Source organism: Dama dama, chromosome 3 (assembly GCF_033118175.1).
Source record: "Dama dama isolate Ldn47 chromosome 3, ASM3311817v1, whole genome shotgun sequence".
NCBI lineage: Eukaryota > Metazoa > Chordata > Mammalia > Artiodactyla > Cervidae > Dama > Dama dama.
The window spans coordinates 70015502-70038629 of record NC_083683.1 but is presented as its reverse complement, the minus strand read 5'-3'; the positions used below and the strand labels follow the sequence as shown (position 1 = coordinate 70038629).

Sequence of the window (23128 nt, the reverse complement as noted above, 5' to 3'; positions counted from 1 at the left end):
GGAAAACCCGCTAAGTCCCCGAGTCCCCCCGGGGCTTCTGGTTCCTCCTGGACGTCAACAGGCCACCAAGCATATGCTTATTGAGCACCTGGAGGGAATGGGGCTGGCTCCACCCAGGGGCCAGGGAAGAGCTGATGGAGCCCGACTTCTGCGACCTTGGGCAGAATCTGCGTGCTGAGTCCACAGCTGGCCTCCCAGCCTGGGCACTCCGGCCTCATCATGACAGAGGCGTTTTGAGGGAAGAAGGGGGTGGGGGGTAAGTTCCGAATGAACAACAGCAGGGGCAGGAGACAGTTCCCATTCATGGATGGGTTTTTTAAACCCACTTTTATTCATTAATTGTAAGTAATACAAATATTTCAAAAATATAAACAGACACTTAATGGCATCCTACATTTCAAGTTTTTGAATACAACAAATTTATCAAATTATGGACTTGTAAGCAAGGTGGTCAGAACCCCAGAGCCCGGTCACAGTGGGAGGCAGACCTCCCTGACCCTCCAGATGGCGTCTTGAAGGGGGCTGAGCAGCACAGCACAGGTCAGATCTGAGATAACTACAAGCAAAGAAGCTCAGGGCCCCAAAGACCAGAGTCTGCTCCAGGGGCATGCCCCACAGCTTTGAGACAATGTGGCAGAGGGCCAGACCTCTGCCTCCCCGGCTTGAATGCAAGTATTTACTGTTTTGAAAACTAAAACCTCATTTTACGAAAAAGGCAACTGAGGGATAACAGTAACAAATAACTAAATGAAGACCTAAAGGGGAAAACCAAACAGGCTCACCTGCTGTAGACACTTGACCTGGCTGGGACATGGGGCGCAAAACAACCTTGGAGGGGGGTGGGGAGTTGCCTTACCGAATGAGGCCCCCCCAGGAACAGGCTAGGGTTGCAAACAAAACAGAACGGGACCCACTTCCCAGGGAATGACCGCCTCTAGACTTCCCATGCTGTTAGCACAGACAAGCTTCGGGGCCACTGTGAACAGAGGTGAATTCATACACTTATAAAATGGTCCAAATCTTTGGGAGGCGGGAGGGAATTAAACAGAAGGTCCCAGGTTAACTGAAGGCAAATCACCTCCACCTCTCTAGTGAGGGACCACGGGCCCGCAAAGGGTCCCCTCTACAATGTGCAGAGTGGAGACTCTCACCTGACCCTCTCCAAACTGGTCCTGTGTCCAAAGCTCCCCCTATGAGAGGGACAGAACATCAGGCTTTTGATTTAGAAGCCCAATCAGAGAGACACGCTGTGTCCCTGAAGAGGCGCCTTAAAACCTGAACTTGGCAGGCGGGCAGGTTCCTGCATGGCTTGAACTGGGGTTGGCCAGGCCTGGTAGCCTATTGCTTCCCAAAGGCCAGCCTCAAACAGGAAGTGCTGGTAGGAAACCCTGAAACAGATCCTGGGGTGAACTGGCTCCTCCTTGCAATCTTGCCCTCCTCCCAAGTTGAGTCTGGCCTGATTCCTCTAAGGAGCAAGTTTTGCAATCATCTCTTGCCCCTAACACACTGAAACTGGAGACCAGAAAGCCCTAACGACTTCAGGCTGGCTCTGGTCCACACGGATGGACCCTGCTTAGACTTGTATTTGGCTGCGCTACCTCTCCAGGGAAGGGAGGAAGGGGCGAGGGGGTGCAGCATTTCTGGTTAGGAACCGCAGGGGCGGGGCAGGGGGTCTGGTGAGACAGGCCTGTGGAGCTGGGCTTCATGCAGAAGTAGCGGGCACTCCCAGGTCATCCTGGGCCCTGGTCATGACCCCTCGGAGCACTCAGACAAGCCTGACAGGAAAGTGGGTGGCACTGGCTCTTCCCAGAGACCAGGTGACCCAAAGGAGGGCAGAAAGGGTCCCTTGGGGGGTCAGCCTACAGCCTCTTATTGCTTGTTTAGTCAGAAAAGCTTGGCTGGACGCCATGGCAGATTTGGCCCGAGGGCTGACCCTTTGAGTGGGGCTTAGGAGAGAGGCCCCCCTGTGATACCAGAAGAGAGGCTTAGGCCAGGGCCTTAGAATCAGAAGCTCCTACTTCCCTTCAGGAGATGTCCTTCCTGGCCAGCCCTGGAGCCCTCTTTCCCCACCAGCATGGAGCAGGATCCCACAGGCTCCAGGAAATGCTGCTGGGGAACTGACCACACAGGCCTGGGGGGCCCTACTCCACCCACGTGACGCCAAAGCGGAAGAGAAGGCCTGACAACCGTGCGGCGGGGCGGCGGTCACGATGCCAGAGGACCCCGGGCAGCCAGAACCCCGAGCTGCTGTTCCGCTGCCCGGTCCCGATGAGCTCCTCAGACTGGCCCAGTGTGCGGAAACCGGAAGGGAGAGCGGGGGTGAGTCCTGAGTGGGCGGAGTTCTCGCACCTGAAGCAACTTACAAACGCTTGGCGACACCTGCCTCCAGGGAAAAGGGGGTGGGGGTGACAGGAAGCCCACCGGAAGGAGGGGGGCGGCCGCGGTTAAGGCAGTGATCTGAGGCGGGGCTCCCTCTGGGGGGCCCCTGTGCTCCCAGTTACAGCAGCTCTTCCCCTTTTGTTTCCATCCTGGGGAAACTTCCTCTCTGTGGCTTTTTTAAAGCATTTCACTATTAAGAAACTTTGAAAGCAGAGAGACTTGCAAAGCACAGGCGAGTGGCGCGCTCGGGCACACCTGTCGCTGTTGGCAGGGCGCACGTGTGTTTCCTCGGCAAACTAAGCGCAGACAACACCCAGCCCCTCCGCCCAGGAAACGCAAGCATGCCTGGGGCTCTGCAGAGAACCAGCGCCAGCCAGGAAGGATGAAGACACTCGGCACAGGCCAGGCCCTGGGGGAAGACAGAGGAGAGAGCCCTGCCCAGAAACAGGAGGGTGGGACCCGGAGCGCCCTTCCCGGACCCAGGAACAGTCCTGTGGCAGCACCAGCAGATTCCCTGAAGGCAAGACGGAGGCACAGGCCTGGGCGCCGCTGACCTACAGGCCGAGCGGACACACACTCATGCTCATCCCCGCACCCCCGGGGCCTCCCACTCTCACCCCAGGCCCAGGACTGCAGCTCTGTCAGAAACAAAACGGCCCAACACTGTATTTAGAAAGAGAATTTTAAAACAGAGTCAAAAGAACGGAAATCAGTTATCTGTCCTCTTCCAGGGCAGGGAGAAGACCTCCTTCCCCACAGGTTTAAGACTATGGCTAGGTGGCGAGGAAGGCAGGCCTGGTGCCCAGGCCTTGGGAGACGCAGACAGGACCGGAGTCAGGCACTCCGCTGGAGGCAAGGGCAGCTGTCGGGCCACAGGACCCGATGGCCACTGGGGCCAGCTCTGGAAACAAGCTTTCATCTTCCCAGAAATGTCGCTTCTCTGCAGCAGCTGGCAAGAGAAAGGCTTCAGAAAGATGCACGCCTGGGGCACCCGAAGGCAGCCCCTGACCCCATTCTCTCCTTGGCATAAACCTTACAACACTGAGGAAAGGCCACAGGTTTGGCAACGGAGCCTTCAGCAGTCTTCAAGCCTGCAGAGCCTGCAGGAGACAGACTCGAGGAGACTCTCGATCCTTCAGTTTCTCTCCTAACCGGAAACGGGCATATCCTGGGGCCACAGTTCAAGGCAAGACAAACACACACACACACACACACATACATACACACGCACGTGTGTGTGCACACACAGACGCTCACTCACATCTCAGGAACCCAACTCAGACAGCCGGGAGCTCTGGGTATCGCTGGTCTGCTATATGCCCACTCGGCATCTAACCTGTCCTAGAGCTCTTTCCAATCACGTCTACGTCCAGGCCTCGTCTGGCTAGACGCTCCCGCTTCCACTCTGTCAGGCTGATCATGAAGGCACAGTGAGGAAAGCCCCTGCTGGGACGGCCGCGGCTGGCAGCGGGGAAGGCTAAGGGGCCCGCAGCTGCCCCAGGCTGGTGTAGACGTCCTCAGCTCCGCTCAGCTCCTCAAAGATCGGGATCAGGTTAAGCAACTCAGTGTCCGCCATGTCGTCAAACCAGGACTGCACGGGCACCTGGGGAGGGAGAGGGCAGCCTGAGTCTCCTGCCCCGGAGCTCCTGGAGCCTGGCCCGTTCACCTGGGCTGCTGCGCCACTCCAGTAAAGCCCACAGCTCCCCCCGCCTCTCCGCCCCTCTCCTCCCAGGACCGGGGCTCTGCCGAGCCCTGCCACGTGGGTGTGTGGACCACTCACTGCATTCTCCGGGTGGAAAATGTAGGAAGCAGGCGAGTTGTCCAGAATGAGGGTTTTCCGCAGGTCCCTTCCCAGGCGGCTGAGGTCCTTGACGTAGCAGCCCTGGTGGAACACACAGGACTCACGGAACAGGCGGGCCCGGAACACCCCACACCGGTCCAGCAGATCCGTCACGGGGTCGGCATACTGGGAGGAGAGAGGCAGCTTTCTGTTTGGACGCGGTCCTGGTTTCCCCGGGGCACCCTGCGGAGGGAGCTGCAAGGAGCTGCCACACCCGCTCCTGGTCCCTTGCTCCCCCCCGCCGCCCCCAATACCTTGGCCAGGCTGGCGGTGAAGAGGACACATTCGAAGAGCTCCCCCATCCGCCTCAGGAACTCGTCCACATACGGCCTCTTGAGCACGTACACCTGAGGAGCAGCAGAGCGGACTGCTGGAGACCCTGTGCGGGGGGAGCTGCACCGCGTCAGGCCCCATCATCACTCGCACAAGCAGGTGCAGAACTGACGCAGTCCATACTCCCACAACCCCGCCTCTGGACCACCTGGCCGGCAGCCTGCTGCCCCACAGACTGGGATGCTGGCATCACCTCCTCACCAAGCTCCTGCTGGCTTGGTGGTCCCAACCTTGACCCAGCTCAGAAAGAATCAAAACACCTCAGGTCCCAGGAGCCATCTCTTTCCGGCGGTGAACCATCAGCTGCCTCCAGAAACAAGTAATCAAGAATAGGCCTCACGGATGGAAACAGCCTATCCTGGATTACTTGAATCCAGCCACAGCCTCAGCAGGAGTTTCCTATCCTTGGTTCTGGCAGGACACTCAGTCCAGGTCCCCATCAGGCAAGGTCGCAGATCTTTCCTAACCTCAAGCCCTCCCTTGCAGAGCTTCTCTGAAATGCACCAGGGGAAAAGTGGCCTGTTCCCCTCTCGTGACCACAGATCCAACACCCCGTAGCACCGTGCCCTCGTGATCCCACCCACTTTGTGCCTCTCCTGCCAGCCCCCCCCGCCCCCCGTGTCACCTCTCATCACCCCGCACAGCATGGCCAGGACGCTTCCCTGGGTGCTTGTCCCTCGTGGTGTCTGTTCCCTGCCCCCATCCAGGTGCTCTCCTGTCATCCAGCCTACGTAGGTGCTCCTAGAACCATCCCTTCAAAGTTCTTTTGACCCACGTCCCTCCCAGCTCAGGAGCGTGTGCCTCTATGACCCTTCCTCCTGGAGGTGTCCTGGACTGGCCATCACTCACCAGACCCCTCCCAGCTCTGCAGCAGGAACCCTCTGCTCCAGGTAGCCACAACTGGGCCTCCTCTCATTTGTTATTTCTTTAACCTTTAACAGGTCCTCTCTTCTTGCTGGTTATTCATCAAGCTTGGCATCCTCTCACCACTCTTTGCTGGAAACCCAACTTCTGCACGTAGACGCCCCACTACCACCGCCACCCCCAATCATGTAAAGCTCGCCCTTTCCCATCCTTCACACCTCTCCTTGCTGGCCAGGAGCTCACCGTGTCTGTCTGTCCGTCTGAAGACGCGCCCTGCCTCCTCTGTGAGTTTTGTGCATCTCTATACACCCAAGTGTGTCGCTCAGTTGTGCCGGCTCTTTGCAACCCCCTGGACTTGCAGCCCACCAGGCTCCCCTATCCCTGGGGGATTAGAGGATTCTCTAGTGGGGATTCTCCAGGCAAGAATACTGGAGTGGGCTGCTGTTCCCTTCTCCAGGGGATCTTCCCAACCCAAAGGGTTGAACCCGGGTCTCCTGCATTCTTGACCATCTGCGCCACAGGGGAAGCCCTCAAGCAGACTATGAAGGGCTGCCATTCAGAGTCCGGCACTAGGCCTGGCGGAGCACCTCAGCTGGGAGGAGGGCAGTGGGGCGAAGAGAGCTTTTAATGGACATAGGAGAGTGATGACCACCCATGGGAGCCTCAAGCCCCATTTCCCTACAAGTAACTCTTCTGTTTGACTATCAACACCACAGATCCTTAACCCTGGACTGAGCAGGTTATACAGGCCCAGAGTCTGCTCTTACTTAGAACCAAGTGTTTTCTGATAGATGTGTACTGAGCATTTATTGTGTCAGAATCCAGTGTAGGGACCCAAGGGGAGGGAGCTGCATAAAGAGATACAGAGGAGGAGATGCCTGAGCTGGGAAGGAAGAAAATTCACCAGCTAGATGGAATGGGTGGGCAGGGAAGGGAAGAAAGCACAGCCAGTACTGGCTTCCTTGCCTGTAACAGGCAGACACACCAACTCTTCAGGTCAGAGAAAACAGTGCTGGTCACATTCAGTGGGGGCAGGGCAACTAAGAAAATGATGGCTACTACTATTATTAAACAGTACTTGTTTTTTGAAAAGTTTGGCTGCAAGGAGAAAAAAAATGGCAGCTTGAGGTGACTGGGGGGCTGAATTTTTTAAGATGAGAAAGCCTTGAGTGTTCAAGGTACCAATAACAACGGAGAGACTGAAGTCACAGGAAAGGATCAGCTGCCAGAACACAAGCCCTGAGGCACAGAGGACCCCGGGCCCCTGGGCCTGGCAGCACTTACCTGGTGAGTGGTCCCTTCGATCTCTACAGGCACTATGAAGTCAGCGTTGTTGATTGGCTGAAAGGCAGAGGAGTTAATGAGTCAGCTCAAGAGAAGGGACAAGAAGCCCAGCCACACCCCAGTCCTGGCCAAGGCCCGTCCCCTGGGAGGAGGGGGAGGGTCAGATCTCGGAGGCTCCAGGAAGCGCCTGCCGCCCCACCAGGGGCTCCCACCCCAGTACAGCCTGCAGTTTCCCTTCTGGGTTTCCCTACCCACCACCACCTGCAAATTCTCCCTGAGCCGAGAGTCCCTGGGCCCTGTGAACAGACGTCCTGACAAGGCAGGCGGGGACAGGGCCCATGGCTGACTCCCGGCCCGCAGCCCTCCGGGCCTGTCCTGTACAGAGCCCCGGGCGCCTGTGCTGGGACACGGGGCGGATGCGGTCTGTCGGCAGTGACCAGAGGGAGCAACAGCTCCCGCTCAATGTGCTCTGGAGTGGCCGCCAGGCATCTGTGATGCCACCGTGGCCACATCCTAGAGGCCGGCCCTCCCATCTCTAATCACTCTTCCAGCATCAACTTGAGGCCAATTCACGGCACCTGAGTCAGGTTCCCAGGACAGCCCGAGACGGGTGAGTAAGGGCTCCAGAGGTCACGTTACCTTAAAGGAACTATGCACGAGGGTTTCATCCAAGTCAATGACCACGCAGATTCTTCCCTGATCTTCCTCTGTCACCTCTGGGAGCAAGCAGGTCCCTGGAATCTAAAACCAGAGCCAAGGTGCTGAATCTGCCACCAAGGAAGATTAATTTCCCTCAACAGAACTCTGGGCAGAGCTGGGCCTACTGAGGAGACGGAAGATGCCCCCCACCTCAACCCAAGAGAGATGACACGAGAAGACCAAGAGGAGAAAAAGCAGAGACTGACTCCCTGCTTCCGCCTCCCCAGGGCCTGTGCAGTGATCCGGATACTGGAGGTGGAGGCCAGCTGTCCCCTCCACGATCTAATGCCTTGCGCATTGTGGGCCTTCAGCAAATGTCTGGGACAAACAATTCCCAGGTGGGGATCTAGCCAGCAAGATACAAGGCCTCAGGACATCACCCCATGGGGCTAGCGGGATCACCGGGCCTCGGGGCGTCCGAGCACACACCCCGCGGGCTGCACTCACCTGGTAAAACTGGTACTGGAGGCACTGCAGCAGGTCCGACTGCGGGAGAGAGGGGAGGTCAGTGCCGGCCGCCGGTGCCCTTCCTGGCGTCTAAAGCCCATGCGGCCTTGCAGGGGAGTCTCCTCCCCAAGATCCCAGCCCCCTGGAAAACCCTGACATAACAAAAGTGACTGTCCTTCAGAGCTGGGCAGGAAAGGGGCTGAAGTCTCCCTTCCTCACGAGGCCTGGTGAAGGGTGGAGAAGGCAGGGGCCCTGAGCTCGCCGGCCACTGCCCCTCAGAGGAACCAGGAACCGCCGCAGCTGATGCAGCTGCAGAGTCAGAACCCCTCACTGCAGAAGCTTTGCCTCTTGCTTAGTCCAGAAACCCAGGCTTTTCCTTGAGAACCTGTCTTTTTCCTATGTTCGCCGTGGGGGCATAGACGGCGGGTGTGTGTGTGCACGCGCTGAGCCTCTACAGAACACAAAGAAGCCTATATGAGCCCACACTGTGGTCCTAGAATGTGACGGGAGACAGACTGCAGAGAGATCAGAAACGGTTTTTCTGCCTTTGGCTAATAATAAAAATGTTATGGTTGTAGCAAGCAAGTGATCTTAATGGAAACCCTGAAGAAAAATGAAAATCCTAGCACTTAAAGAAACAATGCTGGCATTTTACTGCATTTCCTTCAAGCCTGTTTTAGCAGTCTTTCCCCTCCTGATAGGTAATTCTGCTTTCTGCTTTTTGACTTAAAGTTGCAACTCAACACTTCCACATTGCTGTGAACTTTTAGTAAAAGCTAATAGTTCAGCTAATACAGTCACCTGGTACTTCATTTAACCATTTCCCTGTTTCGGACAGTGAAGCACATGTCTACAGCCTGGCTTTGAAAGAGAAGGAGGACAGCTAAAACTTGGTGGTTCAGAAAGAAATACCAATGGCCTAGGGGGAAAGAAGAATTTCTGCCCCCACCTCTGCGATGCCAGATATATCTTCTGGTAATTATGAGAATCAGAGACACCCTACACATTTCCCAATGCCTCTAACAGGTACAGCTCAGAGTGCTGCAAGGGGTTATCAAGAACTGTGACAGAATTTCAATTCCTTGGTTCCCTGAAAGTTCCTTGAAAGATAACTTGGAGGTTATCTTTGCTTAGTTAAAAATAAAAACAGTCACAGGACTTAAAGCCAGAGAGATTTGAGTCCAAACCCTGATACTACCATTTACTAACTAATAACTCTTCAGGGGCTACATATACCCTCTGGGTTTCAGTTTTCATGTCTGTGAGCTGAAATCCTTATCTATCTGGAGGCTGCTATGGGTCATATGAGACAACATATGCAAAGTGCCTTGCATGGTTCCGGGAACTTGGAAGGATCTGGATTACAGGGGCCCTCAGAAACCAGAGGGACATCCAGGTGGCGCGCACCACAAATGGGAATCAACGGGAGGATGTCCCATGATGGGAAGGACAGAGGAAGGGGCTCCTCTGGGCCCGAGATCTTCTGGCGAAGGCAAGGCTGGCTCGCCCTCCTGCTCTGGTTACAGTGACCCCACTCGCCCACGGCAGCCCCGTCCTTGCTGGCATCGCACCGCCTTGGACCCGGCTACCTTAGCAATGGTGTTGGCTTCCTCCTTGTAGGGGGAGAGTTCAGTGGAGGAGGTGGACTGGCCAACATGCTGGGCACGAAAACAGCAGAAAAGGGCCTTGAAGATGTTACGGCCACGCGGCTTCTTAGGAGAGGACTTGGACACCAGGCCTAGAGAGGAGGGAATGACAGAGGCGTTAGCTTCAGGGCATCCATGGACGCCCACTTCCCACGCTGTGCTCCCTCTAGTCTGGAAGCTCCACTGGGGCACATGGTGCGGGCCAGGTGAACAACCAAATACAGTCACCAGTGAAATGCACACGTTCATCCCAACATCTCTGTAAAGTAGAAACACAGGCACCCCAGCCCCTGGTTTGGGAAATGAGCTGCGTAAAATTTGCTCTGAATTTGCACAGTGGGGGGAGGGGCACTGAACGATGGGGCCAGGCACAGAATCCACTTTGATAACAGCACACCAGGAAACCCTCGAGATGAATTCACAAAACCAAATATCCTCCCTACCACCAGTTCCCAGAAGACTACCCATTCTAGAGAAGGGAGTGAGCTAGACCCCTTCAAGTTAGCAGAGCTTCTGTCCTGTTCTGGGTCAGCTCCCTTCAATGCCTGATCAGTTGGCAGCACTGAGCTCAGACTAGAAAGCAGAACGGCTTCAGTCTCAAGAAGAACCTACCTGCTTTGTTCACACCCCTGTGACCTTCCCACATTCCAGCCACTTTCCTTACCACTCCCTCTCCTCCAAGACCACAAGAAGGTCACTCTCTTGGGACACGTACATCCAGCACTGGGTTCTGGGTTAATGTCCCTGCTTCTAGGCTGTAACTGCTAAGCCCTGCCTTGACAATTTGGGCTTTGGAAATACAAAGCCATCTTAATCGGAGGCTTGGTAAAGCAGCTCCAGAAAGGTCAAGCTGATACAAAAAGCTATAGGTATTACAAGATCAACCAGAAACCGGCCTTGGAAAATCTTTTTGAAGTTCCTTTTATTTTTAGATGAACCGTTCAGCAACTGTGCTGAGGAGCAGGAAGCCAGGCTGTCCTCTGGCCAGGAGGGGGCGCTGCATCGCTGCCGCCAGAGTGGGCCTCGGCCACAGGCCTGCCCTCCCGAGTCCTGCCCTCCTGCCATCCATCTCACTCCACTTCAAGACAGAAGGCAACCTCCAATGCAGGAAAATAAGCAGCGGAAATGCCGCCCCTCCAGCGGGGGCAGGGGACAAACAGAATGTGGCGGTGAGGACAACCTTCCACGTGCTGTCGGGCTTAGGGAGGGAAAGGGGAGGCAAGGTGGTGCCCAAGCCCCATCCCAGCGAGGCCAGGCTCCCTCAGCTCAGCCCCCAGAGGGCGTGCTGCACCTGTTCAGAGGCCGCTCCTACAGAAGTGACGGAAGAGACATCTACCACCCAGTTTCTGGGCTGCCTGAGCCCCTGGAGAGGAGGGAAAACCAAACTCTGTTCCTGGGACCAAGGATGAGGAAATGGCTGCTGACCCCCAGTCAAGTGGCAGTCAGCACCGCCCCGGAACAACTGACTCAGCTCTGGCTCAACAGAGAGGCTGAGGTCGGGCACCGGTCGGTCCAGCCTGGCCCTCTCCCCTCCCTGGATCAGGCAGATCCCCTGACACTGGTATGACCACTTATAACCTTTCAGAACATGTTTAGGCTTCCCCAGCGATTAGCCTAAAAACCTGGATATCACTCTTGAGCTCCTGGCCCTGGTGGAAAAAACAAGATTTCCAGGGACTGGGGATCCTGGCCTGAAGGAAGAAGTTGCATTGGAGACCTTGCCGAAGGCCCCTGAGTCCAGGAGACAAACCTGTGAGCAGAGACCAGGACGTAAAGACCGCAAGGTGGTTCCTCGGACTTTTTCCTACTCTGAATAATCTATGCAGAAATCAGAGGGAAAGGACAGTTTCTCCACCTGTCTGTATGGCCCACGTTCAATACCAAGCCCCGGGACTCAAGCAGACGCTGACACAGAGCTCTGAGACCAAAGCTGAACCAACGCTTTTCCTCTGGCTTATGCTTTCTTCATGCAGAACCACAATCAGAGGCTTAACCCAGGCACCGAGCCTTTCTTAAAAGGCCACAGGGCCCAAGCCGTTCCTGAAGAGAGGCCGTCAAGAACGCACTCAGCATCTTAGTGACAGACGCTGTGAAGGCTGAGTAATCCTGGGAGGCAGGGGGGGTGAAAGGGGCAGCTGGCTGGGGCCACGGAGAGGCCTCGCTGGCTCCCACTGCGGGAGGCCCAGCAGGCCGGAGCGCTGCAGCCTCAGAGGGAGCTGTGTGTGTGTGGGGGGGGGGGTGGGGGGGCTGGGGGCGCCTCCGCTTGGTCCGGACTCTGCAGGGGATGAGGGTCTTCTCACAAACACAGTGTGACCAGGCAGCCCCTGGGCCTCAGAGACCACGAATGCCGTGACCCTGAGGGCAGGCGCTCGGAGCCTCGGGAGGGGACCCCAGACCCACAGCAGCAAGGTCAGTACCCCAGACGTCCCTCACCACCCCGCCCCCTCTGGGGCCCCAATGCCCTCAGTCCTCCTCACCTTTACAAACACGGCCACTGAGAATCCGTCAGGGCCTCTTTGGCCTCCCCCTAACATGGCTGCCTCCTGACGGGGCCTGCGACGGCCTCCGGCTTCTAAGCAGCTGGTGCTCAGAACTCTGGCTGAGTCAGTGACTCTGGGGCCTCCACGGCCTGTGGAAGTCTTCTGTGCAACTGCCCAGAAGAGTTAGAAAGAAGCTCCCTTATGAGGAGAGGTGGGCAGACAGAGGAGCTGAGCACCTGTGGCAAGCCACTCAGTCCTTCTGGGCCTCAGTCATGTTTACTGAGCACCACTGACGTGCCAGGCCTGTGATGAGACACCTGACATCACTATTTCATTTAATCCTTACTACAAGCCCATCTACAGGCACCAGTCCGCCACTTTATAGAAGGCTAACTGAAGCACAGCGGTGAGGTGACCTGCGCGAGGTTACACCGGCAGCAGGACAGCGGAGCAGGGACGTGAACCCAGATCTGCCTGAACCCAGAGGCAGGTGTCGGGTCCCCAATGGCTCAGGCATCATGAGCATCTATCCCGGCAACAAGTGGGAAGCGGTGGGGCACTCTCAAGATCTCTTTTAGAGTGTTTGCTCTGCTCCTCTTTAGACTGGGCTGGTGAGGATCAATTTGGGGTTTGGCCCTCTTCTTTGCTGCCCTTGTGGGCAGTCCCTGAACGGGGTTCAGGGGTAAAACAGTACAAGGCTCTGGGATTCCATTCTGAGGCTCCCTTCACCCCCACCCGGGTCTGGCACCCACTCTGACTGGCAGACACCTCTGGGAGATCAAGAGGACACTGGGGGAGGGGGAGAAGCTGGAGCCAGGACCTCTGGTCAGAGATCCACTGTGCTGAGAGGGTTTAAGGGTGAGGGGAAACAGCCAGGGTGGGATCTGAGCCTTGTGTCAAAGAGCCTGTCACAGGACTCCTTTCAGCCCGCACTCGGCGCTGCGCTCCTGACAGCCAGGGACCGCACCCTCTCCCCAGGAGAGGAAGCCTGGCACCAGCGGGAGTACAGGCCGGTGGGGATTTCACAGCACACGGTTTCCCCGGTGAGGGACGGCAGGACTCTGGTGGGTACCACAGAGCTCCATCACTGACGTGCTCCTGCGCCCCCTGTTCCGAACCTCTGGTCTGAGGCACTGATCTGATGGGGGGAGCGCTGGCTTAAGAAGAACGTGTGCAGGTCGCTGAGAAAAGGAAGGCCAGGACACCCCTTCAGCTCACTGCTGCAAGGATTCCTACTGAGGCAGGATGTGAAGAGAAAGGGCGACGGGGGAGGCAACGCCCCCCTCCCCCCCAGGATCACCAGGGCTGGGGTCCAGGCCCTGCCAGTTACCCACTCAGCCACACAGCTTCTTTGAGCCTTAGTTTCCTTATCCGTTAACTGGGATAACAAGACGACCACTCCTGACTGCGAGGACAAATGAAACTTACCAAGCACAGTAACGCACCGTGCAGAATAAACCTAAATCCCATGCTTGTTTTAATGAGTTACTAAGGAAAACGACCGCACCGTGGCATCCCCGTGGGCCTCCCGCCCCAGCACGTGGCTGAAGCTCAAGAACAGAAAGAAAGAACGGTGCCAGAGGAGCTCTGATCCTGAGCAGGTTTCAAAAAGTCAAAACCACCCCATACCTTCTCCCCCGTTCACTACAAAAGCTGTTTCTCAGTTGCAAACTCCCTGGCTAGCATCAGCAAGTTAATAGGAAAGCAGGTGAGGCCATTCCACTTGAGACAAAGAATGGTCTCTCCCCTTGTGTCTGCCATGTCTGCCCCCAAGAAGCACCAGGTGGGGATGCTATTTACCTCTGCCTCTTAAGAAGCTAGTGCATAAACATGTGTGCATACACACACACACACACACGCACAGATGGAGAATGGCTTTGCCAGGACAACACTATTTTTAACCTCCTTCTGAAGGTCAGGCTCAGATATCACCGTTGCCAACAACACAGCTTCGTGTCCCAGCAAAGGAACTCCTCACAGACCTGCCTGGGATTCAGCAGAAGGCAAGCTCTCGGGCTGTCGGGCTTTAACAAGCCCATTCATGCAGAAGGATGCTTTCTTGGTTCACCCCTCAAAAGTGCTTCTCTCGCCACCATCTCTCATCCCCCCACGGCAAAGGCTGTCGCCCGGCTATCACTATAATATAAAATGGCCTCTCGGAGGGCCTCCCTCCCCTCAGCGTTTGGAGGAAGGAGCGTGTTTGGAGCGTTTCCGGCCTCTGCTGGCCAGCTGCCTGGGACCTGAGGCCAAGACGCATCTGACTGGGGCTCCCCGTGGAGAGGAGTCCTCCCGGGCCCCCAGCACGGGGCATCCGCGCCTTGGCTGAGGAGAGGCCTCGAGGCGCCAGGCGGACGGAAGAGCTCTTGGGCCATCAGGTGAGTCGGCGGGGAACCAGGCGAGAGGTGCCCAGGCGGCCCCCACACAGGAGAGGCCAGAAGCAAGGGGAGGCTGCGGGCAGCGCCGCGGTGCCCGGCTGCCGGCACTGCTCCCTCCAGGTGGCAAGGCAGGCGGGGCCTCGCCCGGCTCAGCACGGGCCCCCTGGTCCCACAGAGCAGCCGTGAGGCTGACGGCACAGACTTTTAAAAAGTTCTAGCTACGCTGTCTGGCTCACGCCGGCGTGCTCTGTAGGAGCGCCATCCCTGTGGCCAGCCGCCGGGCTGTCCTGCCTACACAGACGCCTGCATTAGCTCTTGCCAGGGCAGGAGGGCTCCCTGACTCTGCCTCTCTCCTAAGAAAGGAGGACCTCTTTCAGTCCTGGGTCCTTCAGGCCGTCTGTGGGGTGGGAGTGGGGGACCCGGTCACCGGCAACCTCGTCTGCTTTTCCCCTGCCCGCTTTGGCAATCTTGTCACGGGTCACAACATGGGGCCACAACTTCAGGGACCTTCCCTCAAGGACAACTCAGTCCTGGAAGCAAGGCACTCCTGGCAACTTCTAAAACAGGACCAAGATAACTGGGTCAATTTCAGAGTCAGCCTTTAAAAGAGTTATTGGCAAAACACCCTTCCCGGCAGCTCTAACATATTTTAGAAACAGGCTGGGGCTCCCAGGAGAAAGAGCAGGCCTTGGACCAGAGCATCCCCTCACAGGTGCGTCAGGAGCAGGCTCAGACACAGCCAACACCAGGGGGCTCTGGGAGGATGTCAGGAAGCGAGCGGATGGCCCACCGCAGCAGCAGGGGCAGACAGGAGACACCACCCAGGAGAACCCAGAGGCTGGCCCTGCCCTGGTTTGTGTGTGCAGCACCTGCGAGGCCAGAGATGTCGTCTGGGAGACCGGAAGCCACCCCTCCCGCCTCGAGCCCCCCCTCTTCCCGAGGAGGTGCTGAGCAAAGCCCTCTGGGCGGCTAGAGGCCAAAGGAAGCCTGCCAGCAGGACACGGACACCCTCTCAGTGGCCATTTCAGCCCTGGTCTCCTCTCTGCCCGATTCCTGGCTGGTGAAGACCTGAAGAACTTAGAGCCTCTTCTCTCTCCAGCTCGGGAGCCCGTTCTAGGCAACACATGCGTGAGCCTGAGATGGAAACAGAACGCAGGCCCAGGATACAGCAAGGGCCCCTTGACCATCTCTCCTCTGACCAGTGAGCAGGGCGGTGACAGAGGGGTCGCGGACTCAGGCTTCCATCCTGGCTCTGCCACATGTAAGGTGTGTGGCCTCGGGGCTCAGCTTCCTCCTCTATAAGACGGGTAGACTAACATCACCTACTTCTCAGAGGTGGTCTGGGTGTGTCCTGACCCTAGTGGTACACTTCGTAAGCTCAGCTGCTTGCCTTCGGCACAAGGGACTTTCATATCCCTATCTCAGGCTCCAACTTAAAACGGCCACGGCGAAAGAGGCCACAGAGCTTTCTTCTCATTTCAGAGGTCACACAGAGGTCATGGCAGGGCCAACCTTGGGAAATGGCATTTTCCAAGACTCCACAAAAACCGATCATAGACACACACACTCTCTCTCTCGTTGAGGGTGGCCAACCATTTCCTTCCTTCCTTCCTCTCCTGGCTGGCCCGCGCAAACGAACAGGAAGGAGCCTGCCAGGGAGTCTGTCCCACCTACAGGGTCACTCACCCGCTCCCCCCACAGCCCAGCTGCACGTGGGACCAACCCACCCATCTTGACATGTCCTCTGACAGCGCTGAGCTGGACATCAGGAAACCTGGCGCCTGCCCCAGCTCAGCCGCTCACGCAGCCTGTGGGCCTGCCTAAGGCACAGCCGCCCCGGGCTGTCTGCTTGAAGGCCGATCAGTAAAGGGCCATGCTGCATGGTCCCTTACGAGGCAGCTTCAGGTCGCCTGAAGCTTGAGCAGGTGCCCCGAGAGGTGGCCTGCACAATGAAGAGAAGAGGCCGGGGTCAGGGTTAGGCCTGACTCAGTCAGTCTGAGCTGCCCCGAACCGGCCGCGTTTCCATGGACAAGGTGCTTGGTTTCTCGGCGGAGGATTTCCTTACCTGTCCAGAGGCGATCATTCCTACCTCACAAGGTCACCGTGAGGCGTAAGTGAGACACTAGATATAAAAGATAAGTGCTCTGTAAGTATCATCTGTGATCATTATTGGTGAGCAAGGACCATGACTGTCCATTTACACTCAGAAAACTTTTGGACCCCCTTTTAGGAGCCACAGGGTGGTTAACAAACGGCAAAACTGGATCCCTCCAGGGACTCTTCATGCTCAAGGCTAAACAGGCGGTTGGGCCCCTGCTGCGCTCACCTGGCTTTTCTCCAGGGACACCTGTCAGACTCACAGGGAGCACTTGGAACACGCGTATGCCCGGCCCACCTGCTCATCCTCTGATTCAGTAGGACCCAGGTGGAGGTTGTATTTTTAGTAAGTGTCACAGGAGAGTCTGATGCGTGTCCCTGGCTAAGAGCCAATGTCTAAAGGCTGCCAGTGGTCCTTGACTAACCCTTCCAGGACCGGAGGGCGATTCAGTTAGAGAACCCAAGGTCCCTTCCCCCACTACATCCCATCGCCTCATGTCTCTGCAGGCTTCAGGGGACTTGCACCCCAGAGCCCGATTTTCCTTTCTATGGGTACCTGCTCTATTCTATCACAGAGTCAAAAGACCCAAGCCTGCCGTCTCTTACTGTAGGCCCTTGTCCCTGAGGAGGAGGCCCGAGCCCCCTCAGCGTACCCAGGAGACACTTCTGAACATCTGTGGTGCACGCTCTGAGCATTCTCACGAATCTGCTTGGCTCTCATTGGGTTTGGGGCCCCATTTGTTCCCTGAGATCTATGTGGGTGGGAAAGAGAAATGCTACAGGATGCAAAAGAGATAGAAAGAGGTATTGAATAAACAGGGAGTAAAGTCTGATTTGGGGTAGGGGGTAGGGAAGGAGACGGGGACTAGGATCACCTGGGAAAGAAAAGGAGCTGTCAGCAGGTCTGCCGAGAGATCAGGTTTGAGGCTGACTCCTAGAATAGCTGACGAATAAAACAGAACAAGCTTGTCACTCCTGCCCTGGAGGCCGTGTGCTTGCTGGAGTGCCCCTTCTGCCGTAACAGACCTCAACAGGCACAGTGAGACCTGAAGGGCTGGGCACTTGGCCAGACAAAGAAACTCTGTTCTGCTTGGCCTCTGGTACAGACAGGCTTCCGGTGCTAAATCATTTTCTCCTCTTTGATTTCTACTAGTTCATTCCTAAGATGTGCATGGTAATAAACTCATCTGCATCTCAGTTGGGAACTGTTCCTCCCCTACAGAAGAGGGCCACACCCAATCCCACGTCCCCAGGACCAGCGAGCTGGCCAGCCCAAGACAGGGTGAGAAGCACTTTAGCGCTGCTTGTGCTTTCTCAAGCTTCACCCCAAAGACACAGAAACAAAGACACGGCTTTGGAACATCTGTTTCTCTTCAAAACCCCAGTTTCTTTTCCTCTCCTTGTTACCAGAATTTCCTAAAATATATACATATATATATATATATATATATATATATATATATGTATGTATGGAATCTCACTGGGTTCTTTAACTCTTAAAGCGAACACAGACAGTAAGACCATAGCATACAGTTGTCTCAAGTCTTCACTGTACCCATTTCTGAGGGACTGAGCAACTGTTCAGAAGATTTAGACTTCAGGGACTCTTCATAGGAGGTGTGTGGCTCCCTGGCCTCCTGCGACCCCGGATGCCTGGGCTCCAGAAAGAGAGCAAAGGCCCAAGGCACATTCCACTTGCATAGAATCCCACCCAGTGTCACGGGGCACAGGGGTGTCTGTGCAGCAAGGCTGTGACCCCACCCCCACCCCCCCCCCAAGGCTTACGCTCCACATTAGTGCCCCTCTGGCCCTCAGCCGCCTGTCTCTAACAATAAAACCCACATGGGTATTTTGCTGCTTGTACTGTGTCCTTCAAGGAATGGAGGAACACTGGAGTGGTAGTCTAGCTGTATAAAAAAGAAGGATGTTAACATTTTTCAATCATCTACTAAGTACCAAGCATTATATGTGTGTACAGACCAATACTTCCATTTTACAGAAAAGTCACTAAGAACAGAGAAGTGATTTGTCAAGTCTCACTGTAAACAGGGAAAGCAGGGATTTGCACCCAGGCCGGAAGCAACCAATTCTGCTCCCCAGCAATTCTCCCGAACACTTTTAACTGCTGCCCCTGCCTTCCACCCTCCCCTCCTCAATCCCCTCTCCATCCCAAGAGACTAGATGAGACTATAAGACAATAGCTCAACCTACCCAAAAGCTAGGAGGAAGAAAGTTGAGAAGGGGAAGGGACATATACTTACATATAAATACATACTGTCTTTCTCTTGCTTAGTAATGAACACATGTACTAACTCTTCACAGAAAGATTGGGCGCATCAACTTACTTCTATTTACCATTTTAACAAAGTTTGTGATCATAAGGGATTTGGAAGGTCCCACCGAGAGGATGAAAAGGGACCTCTCTTCCATTCAGCTTAAGACCCCTATAGTTGAGAGGGAGGAGACAGGAGTCAGGGACACGACCACCTCTGCCATCTCTGGAGAGGCTTTCACAGCAATCCCTGAAGTCTAGCTCCACCGCAAACTGTCCAAGTCAGACTCAGCAGCAGAACTGCAAACTCCCAGCCCAGGATGGTGGGCATTTACAAACATGGTTGCCGAGTTAGCAGGGCTCCCTTGGGCTGCTTTGGCAGGGAACAAACACAAGTGTCAGTCACCACCCAGGCCCCCACCCCACTCCAAGGTGGGGCAACAACTCCAAAGGAGACACAGGAGTGAGGCTCGGTGGCCACAAAGAGGCCAAGGCGGAGGCTGGGCCAGGAGGGGAGAGGAGCCCGCGGGGCGGGCGGAGCCAGCTATAAACACACACCCTGGACGCTCACCCAGCAAGCTGAGGGAGAAAGCCAAACTTTTCAAGTTAAGGGCCTAGCTACAACTATAGTGAAACATGTCTGAGCTTTTACATGAGCGAATACGGCAGAATTTCTCCCTTGTAGGGAGGAAGCAAGAGTCAGAAAAACCTGCCACCACCCTAACTCTTAGGGATGGTCAGTTACCAGAACCTACTACTAAGACACGTGAGAAGACAATCCAAAGCATCACCATCAACTGTCTGAAAAGAAGGGGCATCAGGTCCCACAAAACAAAACGGAAGCGGGTCCCAACTCCCATACAGGGGCTGTGGGTCACTCAAGCTCTGGAAGAGGTTGCCCCACCCTCGCGTTTCACCCCGGGAGGTTATAAACTAACCTATTTCCTTGGCTTCTCCCCATCTAACCCTGAAGCCGAAGGCACAGTCTCCCAGCAACCGGGAGACATATTCGAATATCTGCCATAAATGGCGCTTTCCTAACCAAAGTGATACTAACTTTGCTTTTTCACTTTTGATATACCTACCACACAGCCCCATCCTTGCTGTACCAGTGAGCCACTTCACCCATCTGTCTAGGGAGATGGTCCAATTTGGGTCCTTTCATCATCAATGCTTTCAGCAACTTTGTTCTACTTCCCCTACTGTAATTACTTTTGAATCATCAACACACCCAGCCAGCCTTAAAGCTCTGAGAGCAGAATGCTAAAAAAGAAGAAGAAGAAAAAAAACAAACACTGCAAACAACTTCACTAAAAAACCACCCAAGCTAGGAGCCATTTGTATTTTTCTAGAAATTTACTCATGAATAAACTGTCTCAGTACTCCTTCCCCATTTTTCCAAAGGGAGGCTGAAGCCTAGAGATAGGACGCTGAAGAGGAGAGAGGGCCAAACTCTTAAAGAGAGAGAAAACATCTGCTCCCCACCCCAACTTTTTTATTTTATTTTTTTAAGATGCAGGATTTGTTTGTAAAGGATGAAGGAATCAGAAAGTTGGCTTGCTGGTTGCTGTTTGCCCAAGCAGTTCAGGAAGAAAGCATGTCTTCTCTGGAATGCAGTCAAATTACAGGGGAGAAGAGAGACCCTCAAGCTGCCGGCTTGAAGATTCAGACTCCTCCAGGGATAAGTTTGAAGGATAAACCACACACACAAAAAAAGAAAATTGTAACTCTAAAAATTCAACCAACATCAGCAGCTAAAGACTGTCAAGAAGCCAGCTGCTTGCTTTCTGCTATCCTCTTCCCCACCACTTGCCCTGGTGGATGAAACTTCCAGCTTTGATTGGTAAGCTGTCTCTTCAGCAGTCCAGCTTTCCCCCACTCCTGGTGTGGTCCTCTCCCTGGGAGGGCACCCTCCTGAGCCGGTACAGGAGGGGAGGACCAGAGTGGGTCCAGGGCAATTCTTCCCCTTCTCATCAACACTGCCCCCTCTGGAATCCTCCATCCACACATTTCTTCATTTTTGGCTAGCTCTTGGAGTCTTTTCCTCAGATGAGGTTGGGAAGAGAGCGGGAACAGTCAGGAGTGAAGTTATAAAAAACAGAAAGCCTCCCCTCTTCAGCCCTCAGCACAGCTGAGCAGCCAGAGGAGGGGTGGGTGAAGCTGCAACCTGGTTAGTGATGTGGCCAGGAGAGCAGGGAGTCAGGGGCTCTGGGATCTGAGTAGGCAAGGCTTAATATTTAAGTAAGGCCAGCGGATGCAGGAAGCACGCACTACCTCCCACCCCCCAGCATTTCACCAAGGGAATCAGGGAATGGTGAAACCACCAGCCCAGCTTTTCAGCCTCTAGGCAAGTTGGGGGTGCTCCTTGGGACCAGGAACCCCCTAAATAAGTGATCTGCTGACTAATGTTGCCTAACAGGGGGCTCTGGGGCTACACTGAGGCCCCAGGGCTGGCCCCCTCACAAGGCACTGGGCCTCAGTATGTCCAGCTGCAGAACTGGGCCTTTTTTGCCCTGTTCTGGGGGATCGAGGGATGAGCAGGGACGCTCCGAATTTGGTCCCAAGAGCGTGAGCTCCCCAGCCTACCCAGGCCAGGTGGCCCCAGTCTGGGAAGTTCTCCAGAAAGTAAAAAAAAAAAAAAAAAAAAGACGCTAGTCCTTATTCCCCGCGGAAATTCTGTCCGATCTTCCAGACACATTCCTCAAGGCCCGAAGAGGAACGTGGGGGAGGGGGAAAGAGTTTCGGGGCCTTCTCCAGGACCAAACTCAAAGATCTCACCCTCGAACCCCCACCTTCCCCGTCCCTAGGAAGGGCCTCGGCCCAATCACGCTCCAGTCCCCAAACCCACACCCAGAGAGGGCCCGAGACACCCTTCGTATCTACCCGCGACCCGCAGGAAGGCGGGGGCCGCTAGCCGCTACCCACCGAGAACTCTCACTTTTTCGCAGCGCGATTCAGAAACACGCCGGGTCTGATGCCATCCTGCGAGTTATGTAACCAGGGACACCGTTCTCGGGCTAAACAAACGCGACTCTGTGTGTGGCGGCGGCCCCGGGGAAGCGCACCGGGGCAGGGAGGGGCTCCGGTCGGGCCTTGGGGTCGCGCCTGTTTGCTCAGCGAAAGCGGCAGAAGGCCGCCCGGCGAGAGCCCCGCGCGCCGAGGTCCCTGGCCCAGCAAACGGCCGCGGGCCGACCAGGTCCGGTCATCCAGGGCTCGGCCCCTCCCCCACCGCGGCCGCCCCCGCCTCCGGGCGGTGAACTTGGTCCCAAGTCCCGCCGGACGCCGTCACCGCCCGCTGCCTGAGCAACCCCGAGCTTTGGCGGGGGTGAGGGGGGTGAGGGGCTGGGGGGGTGGGGCTGGGAAGTGCTGGACTCCAGTCCCGGCTCCTTTCTAGCCCGAGACCGCCCGGGACCCCCTCTTGCCCCTTCCCTCCCCAGTCCTTGTAGTCCTGGGGCAGCCGCGCGCTCCGGTGCGGGAAAGTGACGACCCCACCCCCTAACTCTGGAGAGGATGGACGCGAGGAGGCTCGTGCTTCGAGCGTTCACCCCTTAGTCTCTCAGCCCCGAGAGGGGGGTGCAGAAAGGGGTGACAGCTGCGCGGATGACGCCCCTCCCCCTAGGGCGCAGGGAGCCCGGGCCCCGGCGCAGCCCTCTGCCGGGTCTGAGTGCGCACCAGGACGCAGGGGCGGACGGAGCGGGGGATCCGGTCAGAATCGCCCACTGTGAGCCCCGGGAGGTCAGGGGCCGAGACTCGGGTTCGCTGCTGTGCTAGCCCCCTCCCCGCCCGGGGGCGACGCAAAGTTTTGGGAAGTTGCTGCCCCTACCTTGCTTGGTGAGCACCAGGGCGTCTTCCCTCCGCGCCTGGGTGATGATGGAGCCGTGTTCCATCTAACAATCCCGCGGGCCCGGGCTGGCTGGGCGGGAGGACGCGCGGGCGCACAGGCTGGGCTGGGCTGGGCTGGGGGGCCTGGGCGGGGGCCCGCTCCGGCTCAGGCTCGGGCTCCCGAGACTCCGACTCCCACTGCTGTTCACATCCCGGCTCTTGTTCCCTCCCTGGGCCGGGAAGGGAGGCGGCCTGTATGGAGAGCGGGCGACCCGGGTAGCGGCTCTCCCGGGTGCCCCCAGCCCCGATCCCCCGGCGGCAGCTCCGGGCTCCTCAGTTTGGGTCCAACATGGAGAATCCGGAGCGAAAACAAGAGGAGGAAATGGGACACGGGGCGGTTTCCAGGCTCCCCCCTCCCCTCCGTACTCCAGATAAACAACCCGCGGCTGCAGCGCCCACCCCCGCGCGCCTCCAGGCTCTGGACCCGGCCTCTCTACAGCCTGCAGGCGCTTCCCGCTTCGGGGCACAGTCCTAGGCCCCGGGCCCCTCCACCTGTGAGCCGCCGGGGCTGCGGAACATCCGGAGCTTTG

At 56.4% G+C, this 23128-nt stretch overlaps 1 protein-coding gene across 1 annotated transcript; it reads right to left on the bottom strand.

Annotated features, from left to right (window-relative positions):
• Positions 1-294: 294 nt before the first annotated feature.
• On the bottom strand, positions 295-23128 carry CTDSP2 (CTD small phosphatase 2). The gene is made up of 8 exons (XM_061131107.1): positions 22540-23128; positions 9436-9584; positions 7847-7885; positions 7340-7441; positions 6701-6757; positions 4474-4566; positions 4160-4345; positions 295-3982 (listed from the first exon to the last, which is right to left on the bottom strand). The coding sequence occupies exons 1-8, from the start codon at positions 22601-22603 to the stop codon at positions 3857-3859; spliced, it is 816 nt and encodes a 271-aa protein (XP_060987090.1). The 5' UTR covers positions 22604-23128; the 3' UTR covers positions 295-3856.

Coding starts and splice junctions, on each gene's coding strand:
- CTDSP2 (XM_061131107.1), bottom strand. CDS start 22,603: ATGGAACACGGCTCCATCATCACCCAGGCGCGGAGGGAAGACGCCCTG. Junction 7,886..9,435: donor AAGCCAACACCATTGCTAAG/GTAGCCGGGTCC, acceptor TCTCTCCCGCAG/TCGGACCTGCTGCAGTGCCT. Junction 4,346..4,473: donor TCACCGCCAGCCTGGCCAAG/GTATTGGGGGCG, acceptor CTCTCCTCCCAG/TATGCCGACCCCGTGACGGA.